Raw genomic sequence first — 14080 nt, forward strand, 5'->3', positions numbered from 1 at the left:
TTTGGCACTCTTTCTCTAGAAGAACAGCAAACAATTATATACAAACCTGAAGCAATTAAATCAAAGATTCAGTCAGTGACTGCAGCAGTCAAATTTCTCAGCAGTTTACTGTACTATTCTCCAGCTGCCCTACTGTTGAAATGCTGACAAGTTCATTCACTGAGTGCCACCAAAAAAAAGAGTAGGTGCTCCAGCCCAAAACTCACTCAAGGAAATGAAGGGAACACAAAGTTATTCAATGTTAGCACAATCCTTTCTCCCAGATTACTACAGTCATGTTGGGAGTGCTGAAGCACTTTTGGGTTGAAAGGATTGAATGACAACATCACCATTGTGGGCTCCTTTCATATCCAACTCCCATCTGTTCATCCTACAGATGATAATCTCTTACAACAAATAGAACAGATTAGTTAAACTACATCCCCACCTCTACTGGCTTTCCCCATATAAATCCTGATTCTATTCATCTAATAGTTGTCCCATCTATAACTTGCTATTGTTCTTCTTTCCTTGTCTTTGAATGGCATGAAGAGAGCATTAAGAACCCTGACATTTTACTATAATGAATAATAATTAATAATCAATTATGATAAATCTAAAGACAAAGCACAAGTGGAAAATTTATTCTTATGAATAGAGAACAAATGTTTTAAATATTTGGGCATAGTTTTTCAGGCCCCTAGGAAATTTACAGTTCCCAATAAATTATTCTATTTGTACTGCCCAAAACGGCATACAAGCAATAATTAAATTTCACACATAATGGGGTAAATTGCATCCAGCAGCAATTAAACTGTTTATGGCTAAAATAGTTGCTGAACTATTATGTTGGTTATAACTTGGTCCATACACAAACCTGAGGCTTATGAAGTCATCTAATCAATTTTCCTTAGGACTTTGTTCAGTACCCAAAAATACTCCGTCAATGTAGTTGTGAGGTTGAAGCTAGCATGCCAAGTATTAAGACTCAGGCCTGGACTAAGGTTCTAATCTCAGATTCAGAATCATGTTGACCCTACAGGCCTGATGCTCTTCTGTTGTCAGACAACTATCAATCTCACAAGCACCATAGCTATATATAACTGCAGGCTTGACCTGTCCCTGAATCTTTAGGTCACCCTGAAAAAGGCCAAATCTATAGTAAAATAAAAAGTTAAGGACATTAACTGCCAACATGATATCACCAGTGCTCCTTAATTCTATCGCTAAATATTAGATAGTTCTAAGCCCTATAATGCAGCTATTAATCTAATGCTAAGTGAATATAAAGGGGCCTTTTTCCAGAGCCTACTTTGATGTCATTCCATCTGCACTGCTGGTGAAAATATTTCCTAGAATTCCTTATTTAAAGACACTTTGCTTTTGTGGGTCCAGGAGAGCAGAACTCTTGCTCATGTACTTATATGGTATCCTTTTTATCATGTCCCAAGATGTGCTCTGTTCCCTAATCACCTCTAAATTTAAGAATGATACTGATAAATGCTTGCTTTTTAAGAAATTGTAACTCCACATTCATATACCAGGTGGCTAAATAGTTTCACAAAGCCATACATTTGCGCAAAACTTTTAATTGGATACATTGTTTTATTGTCTTTTTCCCTGATGACATATCGTTGTATTAAATTATCTTTTTTTTTACTATTTAAGCTGATCAAAAAGTGTAATAAAGATATTTTAGTACTCCCAATTCTTTATTCGAGAGTTCTTACAAATAACGAGTATCTATCTTAATTATACCTTTAGTTGTTTAAAAAGAACAGAACAATGTTTATCGAAGAAATGAACCAATATGGAAAATAATTTGGGAGTTTCAGATGTTTATAATGTATTGAGATCAAACTGAAATCAAGACATGAGTAATTGAATGCACTGTATTTTTTTTAAATTAGGGACAATCTAAGTTCATCTTACAATAATTCAATTGTTTTAAAAACTTGTTTAACAAAGTCTGTGTGATCCTTCTTGTTTCTCCCACCTTAAAAAAACCAGTCTGTACCCTATAATTTTAAATCTGGGAATTAGCAAATCTCATTTATTTTCCTCAAAAATGTAGTAGGATATTTGTTTATTCAGTTTAGCCAAATATTTATTCAATTGTGATTGAGATAAACAATTTGATAAATATATACACGAATAAAGGTTTCCTTACAATAGCTATCACCAATTTTTCTGAATAAATGTCAAGTAGTAATTTAATATTGCGATATACTTGTTACAGAGTTATACAATCAGATTGTATAGAATGGGAAGGAATATCATCTGCAATTTTCATAATAATGTCAATATTTTTCAGCAACATACAACAAGGAAATTGAATAATAACTTTCACTTACAATAGAAAATGAGTTATTCAAGCCTTAATAAAACAGGTCAGAAAACATTGAACAAGCGTCATTAAAAAAACCCTCCAAATCAAAAGGAACAGAAACTTCTCACCAATATATGTCTAAACCATTCAAGTGATAATCATCAAAGAGTTGTATGTTTTCATAGATTTCATGTCTTATTATTATTATAATTAGTTGCACAGTCAGCCAAATGCTTAGACCGGATTTGGCATTTTTATGCACCCATCAAGTCTTTCCCAAGAATCTCCGACAGCAGATGTTGTTCAATAATATTAAAGGTATTGTCACAGGATGTAAACTGTTCCAAGTAAAGTTGTCTTTTGCAATTGGCAGATGATGATTTGTCAGTGCTGATGGTGTTCATGTGCACTCTAGATGTTTTGGAATTGCATCCAAGATCAATATTATTATTGATTTTATCTTTGCTTTATTTTGCCGCATCCCTTCTGCTTCTATTTGCAGGTCTTTTATGTTATGATTTTCTCCAGTTCTTTCTATGTTGCTGTCTCCAGGTACTGTAATGTCCACTATCCAGATTTTTAAAATCATTTTCATTAGCAATTGTTAAGCTTGAGGTGGCATTGTAGCATCTTCATTTCCTTTTACTTTGCCTATTTTTGTGGACCTAGCAGCTCTTGCTTGTAGACAAGATTGCAGAAACCCCTAGAGTCAAAAAGAACTGAGAATATTTTGGCTCAGACAAGGCAATCATTGACCACGCTTTAACCCTCTAACATCTAGTTGAAAAATACTCCTCTAAAGCATGTTTTAAAACATTGATTTTAAATTTGCTTTTGATCTCATCTCCAGATGCAAATTATGGGACTACTATAATGCTTTGTCAATTGATAAAAGATTAGTTATTTTTACATACAAATTACTGTATATGAAAACTCCTGGATGAAAGTGATGAATGAAAGCCCAAATACACTGCACCAAAGAAACTGCTATTAAGGGGGGAGTGAAGACAAGGGTGTATTCTAGCTTCCCTTATTTTTAATATTGTTATCAATGAACTGAACAGCCCATGTCTTCATTTGCCAAAACTGGGAAATAGACACATGTGATGATGCTGTGCTACTTTGGTGCCGGGATTAGAATGCAGTATTGCAGGCTGACTCTGCCACTGCAGGAGTTCAACCCTGACTGGCTCAAGGTTGACTGAGCGTTCCATACTTCCAAGTCAGTAAAATGAGGACCCAGATTTTTGGGGGCAATATGCTGACTCTGTAAATTGATTAGGGAGTTCTGTAAAGCACTGTGAAGTGGTAAGTGCTATTGCTATTGCTTTCTCAAACAGATTGGCCTGAAATAGTTGTTCCAATATACTTCCTGAACACTGCCAAGAAGAATGCTTAGAAATTAATTATTCTAGAACCAAAGTCATAGTTTTTGCTAAGCACCCTAAGATGGCTGGTCTGGGGACTAAATAATTATCTAATTGAGCAAGTCAAGATCTTTAGCTATCTGATTTATTTTTTCCCAAGCTATGGGCATCCACAAATCTCTTACAAATCATTCCTTCCTTTGGAAAGAGTTTGCGTTTTCGAGAATCATCTTTCAAAAATTTCATTGCCTTCTGAACCTGATATTTTGTCTTGAAGCTGGCCTTCTTAAAACTGAAACTTCTGCCTGGATTTTCATCTTCTGCTATTCAATTAAGCTTTCCTTTTTTCCAGTCTGTTTGATCCCTTTAATTATGATTGATAGCTTTCAATCTTCCTAAAGCCAGCCAATATATGCTAACTTACAACTTTATGACTTTTCATGGCGAGCCATCACTTTGATGGGCTATTAATGTGCACTAGCTGATCTCAACAAGATGTCATTCATTTAGGGCTGCAACTAGACTGCCCAGCTCTGTCCAGAAATATCTTCTTGAATCCCTTTGTACACTTTGTTTAATCAGCTATATATATTTCAGTCACATAATGATCCCAAAATTCAGGAGTGCCTTCTCCTTAGCCAGTTTCAATGTCCTCCCAATATCTGTCATTGAAGGAAGACACTAAAAAATCTCCTTCAAATAGAGAGTGTGTCCATGCAGTGGAGGAATAATTGAATTGATGAAACATTATTCTGTATTGCCCTCTTTATGTAGATGATCACCAGAAATCATTTCCATTCTTTATTAAACATTCTGGTCATTCTGATTTGTTATATCTCAAGATGTTATTAACATATCAATCTGATTTTATTTCCTTGACCACAATTAAGTACTGTTCTGTAGCCTGCATAGTAGTCCATAGTATTAATTCTAATATTTTTCAGATATTTTAGACTTATAGCTTTCTTTTTATCTTAATTAATTGTGACTCTTGTGTTTTATTTGCTGGCCCATAGATTGATTTGATTTATAAGCCACTATTTTATTTCACTCTATGGTAATTGTGTTGGCATTTGGCTACATACTTTTAAATAACTTTTTATTTTTATTTTTTCTCATTTTTAATTAAAATGATTTTTACATTCCAACACTGATGCTTTTGTTTTTACCTCCTCAAAAAGAGTTGCTGTTCTTTGGCCACATGAGTCAAAATTACTAAGGCTATGTGATTATTCCACAGGATGGGTTTTCCTTCATCATCACAATTATTTTCCCAGATTATGGTTCAAGATGTAGGAAAATCATCTCTGTTGTTAGCTTATGTTGAGGATCAAGGCATTTCCTTCCTTCAGAAAGAAAAGCAGTAAGGTATTATGTTAATTATAATATAGCTTAAGACTTGCCCCTAGTTTTTGAAATAAACATTCAAGATGAAATCTTAAGTACAAATGTTTTATTGACATTGTAAGAAACATTTTACTCCTCATTACAAAATAACTAAATAGTGTTTGAAAACCTTTGAACACCACATTATGACTGTTTAGGCTGATCTAAGGCTCCAAGAACACTAGATCAATTTATCATATGAAGACTACTAAGATCTTCTACATTTAATGCTATTCTTACTATATGTAAATGTATTTTACACATTGATTTTTTTAAAAAAAGAATACACTTATAAAAGTAAAAAAAGAAAATACCACCCTAACATACACTTCTATCTTACACATCTGAAAATTGACAAGTCCCCCCCCCAAAAAAAAGATATTCAAATCCTACATAGATAATGACACATGAATGCCAAAGAGTCACAGGTCAGTATTCAGACTGTTTTCTTAAAAGCAGTAAAGGTATTATGGAAAGCAAAGCTTTACAGTTAAAGTTTGGCACTATTTTTTGGTCCCCCAACTTTTTTAAAAAAACAAACAGATTAATTAAGAATAAGGCACATCTATTACAAGAAGAGAAACACAGATTTTTAAGAAAATGAAAAGAGGACATCCAAAAAACAAATAACCAAAGCAAGAAACCAGCATTTTTAAACATAGTACCATATGACAATTTCCTTTTAGTAAGAATAAAAGTCTAAATTGCTGTCTTGATATTTAAGTGCATAGTTTTAGGTTCCATTCCATTCTGGAAAGTTCTTTCCTATCTGAGTCTAGCTGTATTTTCTTAAAACTCTCAATGATCTCACAAACCTATTTCTTGAGTGCTGCTCTAGACTGAAAAGTTAGGCATATCCAAATGTATCTTTTGTTAGTTCAAACATAGTACTTGTATGTAAGTGACAATATTATATCAGAGAATAAAAGAAAATGTTAATTAAAAAAACTAACCAATGTATCCAGCAACATTTCATGTAAAACTCAACACTCAGTTTCTGGTGAAGAAATTAAATGGATATAGCACCTTTCCCAAATCTGATTATTTCTAGGTATTTTTTCAATATAGTCTGAGTTATTTAGAGAAGGATACTACACTTAGATACATTTGAAGGGCACAAAGTTTGAAAGGACAGATTTATAATAATGTTTACAACATCCAATTAAGATTTCTGCTATTAAAATTCCTACCAAATTCACAAATGGAACACACTTTCATATCTGGCTGAGCTAGTAATGGTTATTATTTAGGAAACTGCATATACTGTACCATTAGATGCATGCATAGCACTAGGTGATGCATAGCATGAGGTATATAACTAATTATTTGTGTGTTAGATGTGTAATCTAAACCATTCTGAAGAATTAGGTCACACAGAGATTATGCATATAATACATTACTAATATAACACTGGTTCTTAGAATCAACCTAAGTTCTAATGGACTTGGGAATCTTGTGAAAGAGCCTCAGATTTAATATTTTAACAAGCATTTGGGAAGATAAAATTCTCATGACTATTAAGTCTTAGCTGGTGCAGCAGATTTGCAGTAAGCTCCAACTACTCAGTAACTAAAGTCCTTAACCTCGATATTTCCCAAGTCCAGCTTAAAGAACTGAAAAAAATGACCACTCTGTGAAGAGCTTCAATTAAGAAAACATAAAACAAAACAACAGCAATTATCAAGCAGCACTGAGAAGCTTACATCTTGTCTCATCTCAACAGATATGCAAGAAAACATAATGTGTCTTAAATATGTATTTTACAAAACTGAATCATTGGAATTATAATAATTCAAAAATTTGTCCTTTCTTTTGTTGTCACTTTAATAAACAATATTTTAATGGAAATGAAAGCATAAAAATAAATACATCTGTTTTTTTATGGATCTTATGAAAGAATATTTGAATGGTAGGACAAGCAGCTTTTCCTCTCACTTAGATTAGTTGTTTTTTCAATAAACAAATATTACTCTGCACAAGAGCTGCAATGGATAAATTACAATTTTCATGTTAATTTTATATTGTTCTATGACCTATTGTTAAATCCAGAAAGAAATGCAATATTATTTATTTTGTATAAGGACTCAGACTTGATTATTCAGTCCACTGATTTCAATATTTATTTTAAGTAAGACCCAATTTGGACCCAATACATAGTAATAATAAAAATAAATAGAAATATTTATCAGAGTGATATCCACAATCAAGCAGAAACTTTATCCACCAGTATCAGCCAAAATTGTCATCACAATTTTGGGTATCCATGTGGTTAAGTATTTTTAAAAGTTACAGCCTATTTGTGGAGTACTGTCATAAAAAAAACATTTTGATTGCTATAATGCAGTGGCTGGATTACAATTCAACCGTCCAGGCCTTACTGGAAATGAATTATATAAAAAGATCTCAACTATCTTATTTGACAGGACTCAATCAAAGGATTCAAGTACAGTTCAGTAATATTTCCTGAGTCCTAGCCATAAGAAATTGGATACAGAAAACATATTATAATTCTGACACAGTTGATTAACTAAGACGTTATACAGCTGTTTAGCGAAGTCTACTACTTCAAATCCAACAGCACACTCTTGGCCCAACAGCAATGGAGGTTTTTGGGAAATATGGAACAATAAAGTCTTCATTAAAACTCCTGAGTTGTGAAACAATCTCCATAACTGAGTTTTCAATCATTTTATTATTTGTCTGTAATACTAGGAAGCAGTCTTTGCTGTCACAGAGCATACACACATTACAGTTATAATACTTACTATGATTATTTTGGAATGTGTAGTAAGATTAAAAAAGTAACAAAAATAGCAGTGAGAAATGAGAAGATAAATAAACTGCAAATGCCGAGTAACTCAAGAAATTAGATTATCTGGAGCAATAAAAGTATAACATGAGATATCAAAATATGATAAATTATATGACAAATCTCAAAGAATGGGTAGAATTTTAAATATTTTGGATACATACATGTATTAATGTAAATCAGTGTAAGCACTATCAATTCTGGTCTTACTATATTAATGTTTGAACAGTGAAGGTACTGGAAAATTGCCTATTCTCTTTAAATACATAGACACACCAACTATTGCTATTATTTTCCTTTGATCAGACTGTCTGCTTTTAGTATATTAAATACCATATGTATCAATATACATTCACATTATCAAACTTGATATTTTCAGACTTAAGTATGTAGGCATGGGCCAGTACTTTGCTGAACAACTAAATGGTTTGAAACTCTTATATGAGTCAGGAAACAAGAATAATCACTGTTTTAACTCTTCCTATGTCTCCATGAATGGAGCACTATCAGCGGTTTCAAATATGAGACATTTATAGCACCATTACATTATTCTGAAGCTCTGGTTAGTGCTCCAATTATAAATGAACAGTGATTGAAAGGAACGAAAAGTTTTGAAAGACACTGAATCCTTAGAAATATGTAAATCACATGGCAAGAATGTTAACTAATCTTTCTTTAAAAGTGCATATTTTATTTAAGTCTCAGTAAGATTTATAATAGAGGTGAACAGTAACATGTTTATTCTAATAGGTGCATCACAATGTATTAAAAGAAATGTGAGGCTTATTGTTATATCCCAGTGGCTAAAAACCTAACTTAATTTTTGATCAGAGCAGGATATCTAATACTTAACTCTCCCCTCTCACCATGTTAACACTTTTATTGGAATAAATTTCAGGTTTAATTTTTGCTGTTTTCTCAGCCTAGACCAATGATTTCTACCTTGGGTTCTAGACAACTTTAGAGTTTCTTGGAAGCTTATTAATAAAGTGTGAGAATAAGCAACAATAAGCAGAATTCTCAGAATGGCAATTTGTTCATTGCCTTTGATCTTCTCCCTGTAATATAATCCACTGCAATCTTAATCATGCTGTTAGTTTACATATGATATTGATGAAATCCAACAAAGCAAGCCAACTTTTTGCATGAAAATTCTGAAAAATTCTGCAGCAGGCAAAATGATATAGAAAAGGGATATAGAGCAAAAGAAATAACAACTTAAAGTATTAATTTTCCCCTCCCATGCCATAAATTAGTTTACTTTGCTTTCAACAATTCTCACCAATGAAATTTATAGTGAGGTGGATAGAATTTTAAATTTCCCCTCAGAAATGTTCCTTAGAAATTGTTTACATACAGTAAGAGTTATGGCCATAATCATTCAAGACTTCTTTTAGGTATCAATAAATTGTAATATCAGATCTTCCTCAAAAATAAGCTAACATGCACATTACACTTTTACAGTGGTTTGCAATTACAAAAATAAAAAACAAAGTCATATAAAAAATAAAATAATAAAAAAGAAGGGATGGCATGTGTAACAATACTGATTCAAAGCTGAAACGGAAGACAGTTTCTCCCTAGAACACTTTAGGGTTTTTCAGTTCTAATTCCATAAAAGGAATATACTTGAAACACATCTCATTTAGCTGAGATGAGACTGTTACAGTACTTAAGACAAGTAACAAAAAAAATCACATTTAATTTTTTTTCATACCCTAAGTTGTTTAGGTCTATTGCATAACAGCAAGAAACTTGCTTTCTTCTGCAAGTGAGGTCAACAAAGAATTCATGTCCCCAATAGCCATATTGGTTGTACTTATGGGCATAACTGGGAATGTAAGAAATGCTTGAGGAGTGGTAAGACGGGAAGAATTGTGTGATAGATTCTGAATGATACTGGGACTCAGGGCTCCTGAAATTAAACTGGCATGATCACCATCATCTACAATAGCATCAAAATCAATTTGCACACCTTCAAGGCTGCTTGTGTCAATGCTGTCAACTGTGCTTGTCACTTGATTGACCCCTGGGGAGAGAAGCTCTGATGTACTTTCAGTAGCTACCTCTTGTATTAGGTAATTAGCTTCTGAAAGGGAAAAAGTTTCTGCTTTCAGAGCTTGCTGATTAAACCCTGTGGTTTGGTCATACAACTGACCAGAATAATTCTGCACATTGGAGCAGAATTGTTGTAACTGACCTTGAGATTCTACCTTGATACCTGTAACCCTGTGTGACTGGTTTGTATCCATTAGAAGTCCAGATTGTCTCACCATGTTGTTCCTTAAAGTGTTTTGCCATCTGTCTCCATAGTGGTTGGAATATAGTTGGTAGGTTTTGGCAAGAACTGATGGATGGGTCCCATTCTGAGACAGGAGTTCTTGGCAGCTAGCTTGTGAGGGAACTATAATTTGCTCTATCATTTTATTGGAAGGTCTTGCTTCTTGGCAATGGCTCACTTCATCTTCTGACTGATTAGAAAGGTATTCCTCAAAAACTATATTTCTGCTCTGCATCTTGTTAATTGCATTGGCAGACTGCTCATCTGGCATCACATGATAGCCAAACTTTCGCTGACTTCCACTAGTTAACATGAAATCGCTTCTCAGCTTTTCAACTTGATTCATCACATCACAGCCATTGTTCACAGGTTGTCTGCCAAATTTATTACTATATAGCTGTGATTTATTTGAGTGTAAGTGGTAAGAACTTGTGTCATTGTTATTCATGAGTACATTTTGCTCTATACTGCAAGAAACATTGTTGTCTGCAAGATGCTGATAGGCATTTTGTTGGGTAATACCATTTCTCTCCAGTGCCTGCTGCAGCTGCTGTTGAATGACCAAGTTATTATAGGGGCCTATGGTTTGAGTTTGCTGTATTAAGGACTGTGGTCTACATTTTAATTTTGATGGAGATAAGTCAGAACTTCCTGAGCTTACTTCATTCCACTGAATTGGTAGGTCATTTTTCTGAGAGTTGCTTGTTGGAGGAGATTGATCAAAGTTGTTGTTGTTTTCCATTGCTGGATTGTGATGATCTTTGTTGCTGTGTAGCTCATCATTTGACAATTGGTTGTACAAACCTTGATTCTGAGAATTCAAATACTGGACCACATCATCTGGTAATAGATCTTCATCATTCAAACAACCATCTGCTTCTGTGGTAGCTGCTTCCATAGCCACATTCTCACAAATACTTGGCGGGCCAGAGGAACATAAATTCTGGAACAAACTATCATCTGGGCAAGTGTAATTCTTCAGGCTGAAGTTTTGTTTTTCAAAGTATGGAGGCAAAGCAGGAGGGTTAAAGCTGTTGAGACTGTTAAAACGGTGGATTCTTGGAAAAGACAGGTTATCTGAGACTGGTCTTGCAGGATCACTAGCTCTTCTTATGCTATTCCCAAGCATATCACGAGGCAATATATGTCTTCTGTTGTTACTGTTGGCCCCAGTATCACTACATCTTCGAGGAGAATTTAATGGAGGCAAGGGTGACATCCCAGATTCCCTAGATTCACCCAATAGTGCCATTCTTGTTTTCAAGCTCATCCTCTCCATATTAGGAAGTGGTGTTGGTGGAGGTCCACCAATAGCTGCTGCATATTTTGCTTTCAGCCTATATTGTTGTGTAGGAGTAAGACTGAGAAGTCCAGGCAAGCTGTCACATTGGCTAACTTCACTGGATCGCCTTGAAGCATCAGTTGAAATGGGATCATAGGAATCGGCAACACTGAGATTCTGAAGCCTTCTGTTCCCCTGAGAAGCATCGCTGGATCTACGACTGGAAAAACAAGGTGAAATCCCAGAGGACCTACGACTGCTCATGTAGGCTGAGCTGATTGTGCTAGTACTGCTATCCCTTCTGTTTAGCATGTTCAGTATAGTAATATCTGTTTTTGTGACTTCATTTTTCTTGGTTAAGATAGTCATGTTTCCTCCAATGCTGCAGCTGCTAGTTGACTGAATATCTGAAAAGAATATTGAAAAGAAACTGATCAGGAGAAATGCCCCAAACCCTTTCAGAAACGCTAACATTTTCTAAGTCTGGGAGGCAACTCTCACCTTAGGAGGCAAACTGTATCATAGATAGGGAAATGTCACTAAGGATATTCAATTGCCCCTCCTATTAGTAGGGACAATCTTTAGTAAGGATTTTTTGGCCATCTGGATTAGATAGACAAAAACAATTTGAGAAAAATAGTATCTTAAGCATCCATCTCTAAGCCATAGAGGACTTTAAAGATATTGACCAGCACCCTGAATTGCACATGGAAACACTAGAAATCAAAGCAGTTTTATAGCAGTGGTGTAACATGGTAGTGCTGAAACTGGTTTCTATATGGACTGCTGCATTCAGAACGGTTAGATATTGTTCAGGAGTCATATATAAAATGTCAGGTATGAAAGACCAGGTCCAAACGTGAAAGTTCAATTAAACTGATTTATTGCTAAAAGCTGATGCACAGGAATCTTCTCAATTAACAGTCCGCACCTGGTTAAAGTTAGACAAGGATTAACAGCATTTGAGGGAGGTTGGATTTTGCTTGTGGCTTTGTAGGGATTCTAGGCCAATCCGTCCTTTCATTCTGCCCCCAGATTCTGCCATTCCTTCTCCTACACATATCATATTATAAGCACTTAATTTTGCTCTGGACATAATTGCACCTTATTTTTTATGTGGTGTTAACTTATGATTAGATCATTTTTCTTTTGGTAACAAGTAAATCAATCTCAATGAGTATTGCTATGCTTCCACATGTAAGTACAGTATATTAAGAAGAAGCCATCAAGGATGCTTCTCACTGAACTGCAACTGGTCAAAAAATTGATATTGAAATCTATACGTAGCACTCCTTTCTAGCAGCCAATTGATGGTACCTGTTTGTCACATGGAAAAATCTGAATTCAGTATAGTTCTCACCCCCACAAAAAAAAAGTTAAAAATGGACACATAAAATGCTGGAAGTCATATGTATCTTGCAGTTGGCCTTTACTGCCCTGTTTCATACCAAGTAAAAAAAAATAAAATTATTCTTTTAGCTCTTTCTCCATATTACAAATATTTCTTTTTTAAATTGTAGATGATATTTAAATTGGAAATTATGAGAGCAGTAAAAAATTAAAAATTAAAATGGATTTAATCAAACTTATATTGATCCACTAATTTAGTTACTTGAATGCAATACGGTTTGCCTGGCATGATCTGTTTTTGACAAACCCATGTTGGTGTCTGCTTGTTTCTAGGTGTTCCCAGAACTGTTGTTTGATTATCTTTTCCAAGATCTTCCCAGGTACTGACATCAGACTGATTGGTCTATAATTTTATGGATCCATTTTTTTGAAGATTGGAACCTCATTAGCTCTTTTCCAGTCCTCTGGTAGTTTCCGGTGCTTCAGGATTTTTGAAAGATATGGTGAAATGCCTCAGAAATCATGCCTGCAGCTCCTTCAGAATCTTGGGATGTAATGCATCTGGTCCTGGTGATTCAAATTAGCCTAGACCGATAGGGGTTGTCTTATCTATTTTGCCTTCTTACCTATTTTGATTTATATTCCTAATACTTTTTTATGGTCCTGCTTTTGTTAGGGTTGGAGTAATTTTTCCTTTTTTGTAAAGATAGATCCAAAGGATGAATTAGGCAGTTCTGCTTTCTCTCTGCTACCTGTTACTTTCTTCCCATCTTCCTACATTAGTGGCAGGGCTTTTCAACCAGTGGTATGGGTACCACCTGTGGTACATTGGCACCTGGAAGGTGGTATGCGACCATCTTAGAAAAGTGGTAGTGGGGGAGGGGAATGGGCTGAACCGGTGGCAGCACCGCACAAGCCTGAGCGAGAGATGGCTGGAGTTGCAGGGCTGTCAGGGCTCAGCGGAAGTGCCAGGATCAGTGCCGCTTTCAAGTTGATTGGCGCTTCTTTGGGGCTGTCAGGGCTCAGGGGAAGCGCCAGGATCAGCACCAGGCTCCATCCTGGTGCTTCTGCTGAGCCCTGAAGAAGCACCCATCAGCTGGAAAGCAACACTGATCCTGGTGCTTCTGCTGAGCCCAGAAGAAGCGCCGATCAGCTGGAATGTTGCAGCATCTCCAGGGTCTTGTGATTTACATTCAGATGCTTGGCAACTGATTCATATTTATGACGGTCACAGTGTCCCAGGGTCATGTGACCAAAACCTGCTGCAACCACCCAGCAGATGGGGGGGAATAAAAAC

The 14080-nt window shown here is 35.2% G+C and overlaps 1 protein-coding gene across 1 annotated transcript in view; it reads right to left on the reverse strand.

The window, feature by feature from the left end:
* Positions 1–9585: 9585 nt before the first annotated feature.
* GLI3 (GLI family zinc finger 3) overlaps positions 9586–14080 on the reverse strand; it is a 223385-nt gene continuing 218890 nt past the window's right edge. The window contains exon 14 of the mRNA XM_015813067.1: positions 9586–11840. Within this exon, the coding sequence (XP_015668553.1) occupies positions 9604–11840 (2237 nt within the window). The 3' untranslated portion in view covers positions 9586–9603. The remainder of the gene's footprint in view (positions 11841–14080) is intronic.

This window comes from Protobothrops mucrosquamatus, unplaced genomic scaffold, assembly GCF_001527695.2.
Source record: "Protobothrops mucrosquamatus isolate PMUCROS unplaced genomic scaffold, P.Mucros_1.0 scaffold131, whole genome shotgun sequence".
Classification (NCBI taxonomy): Eukaryota; Metazoa; Chordata; class Lepidosauria; order Squamata; family Viperidae; genus Protobothrops; species Protobothrops mucrosquamatus.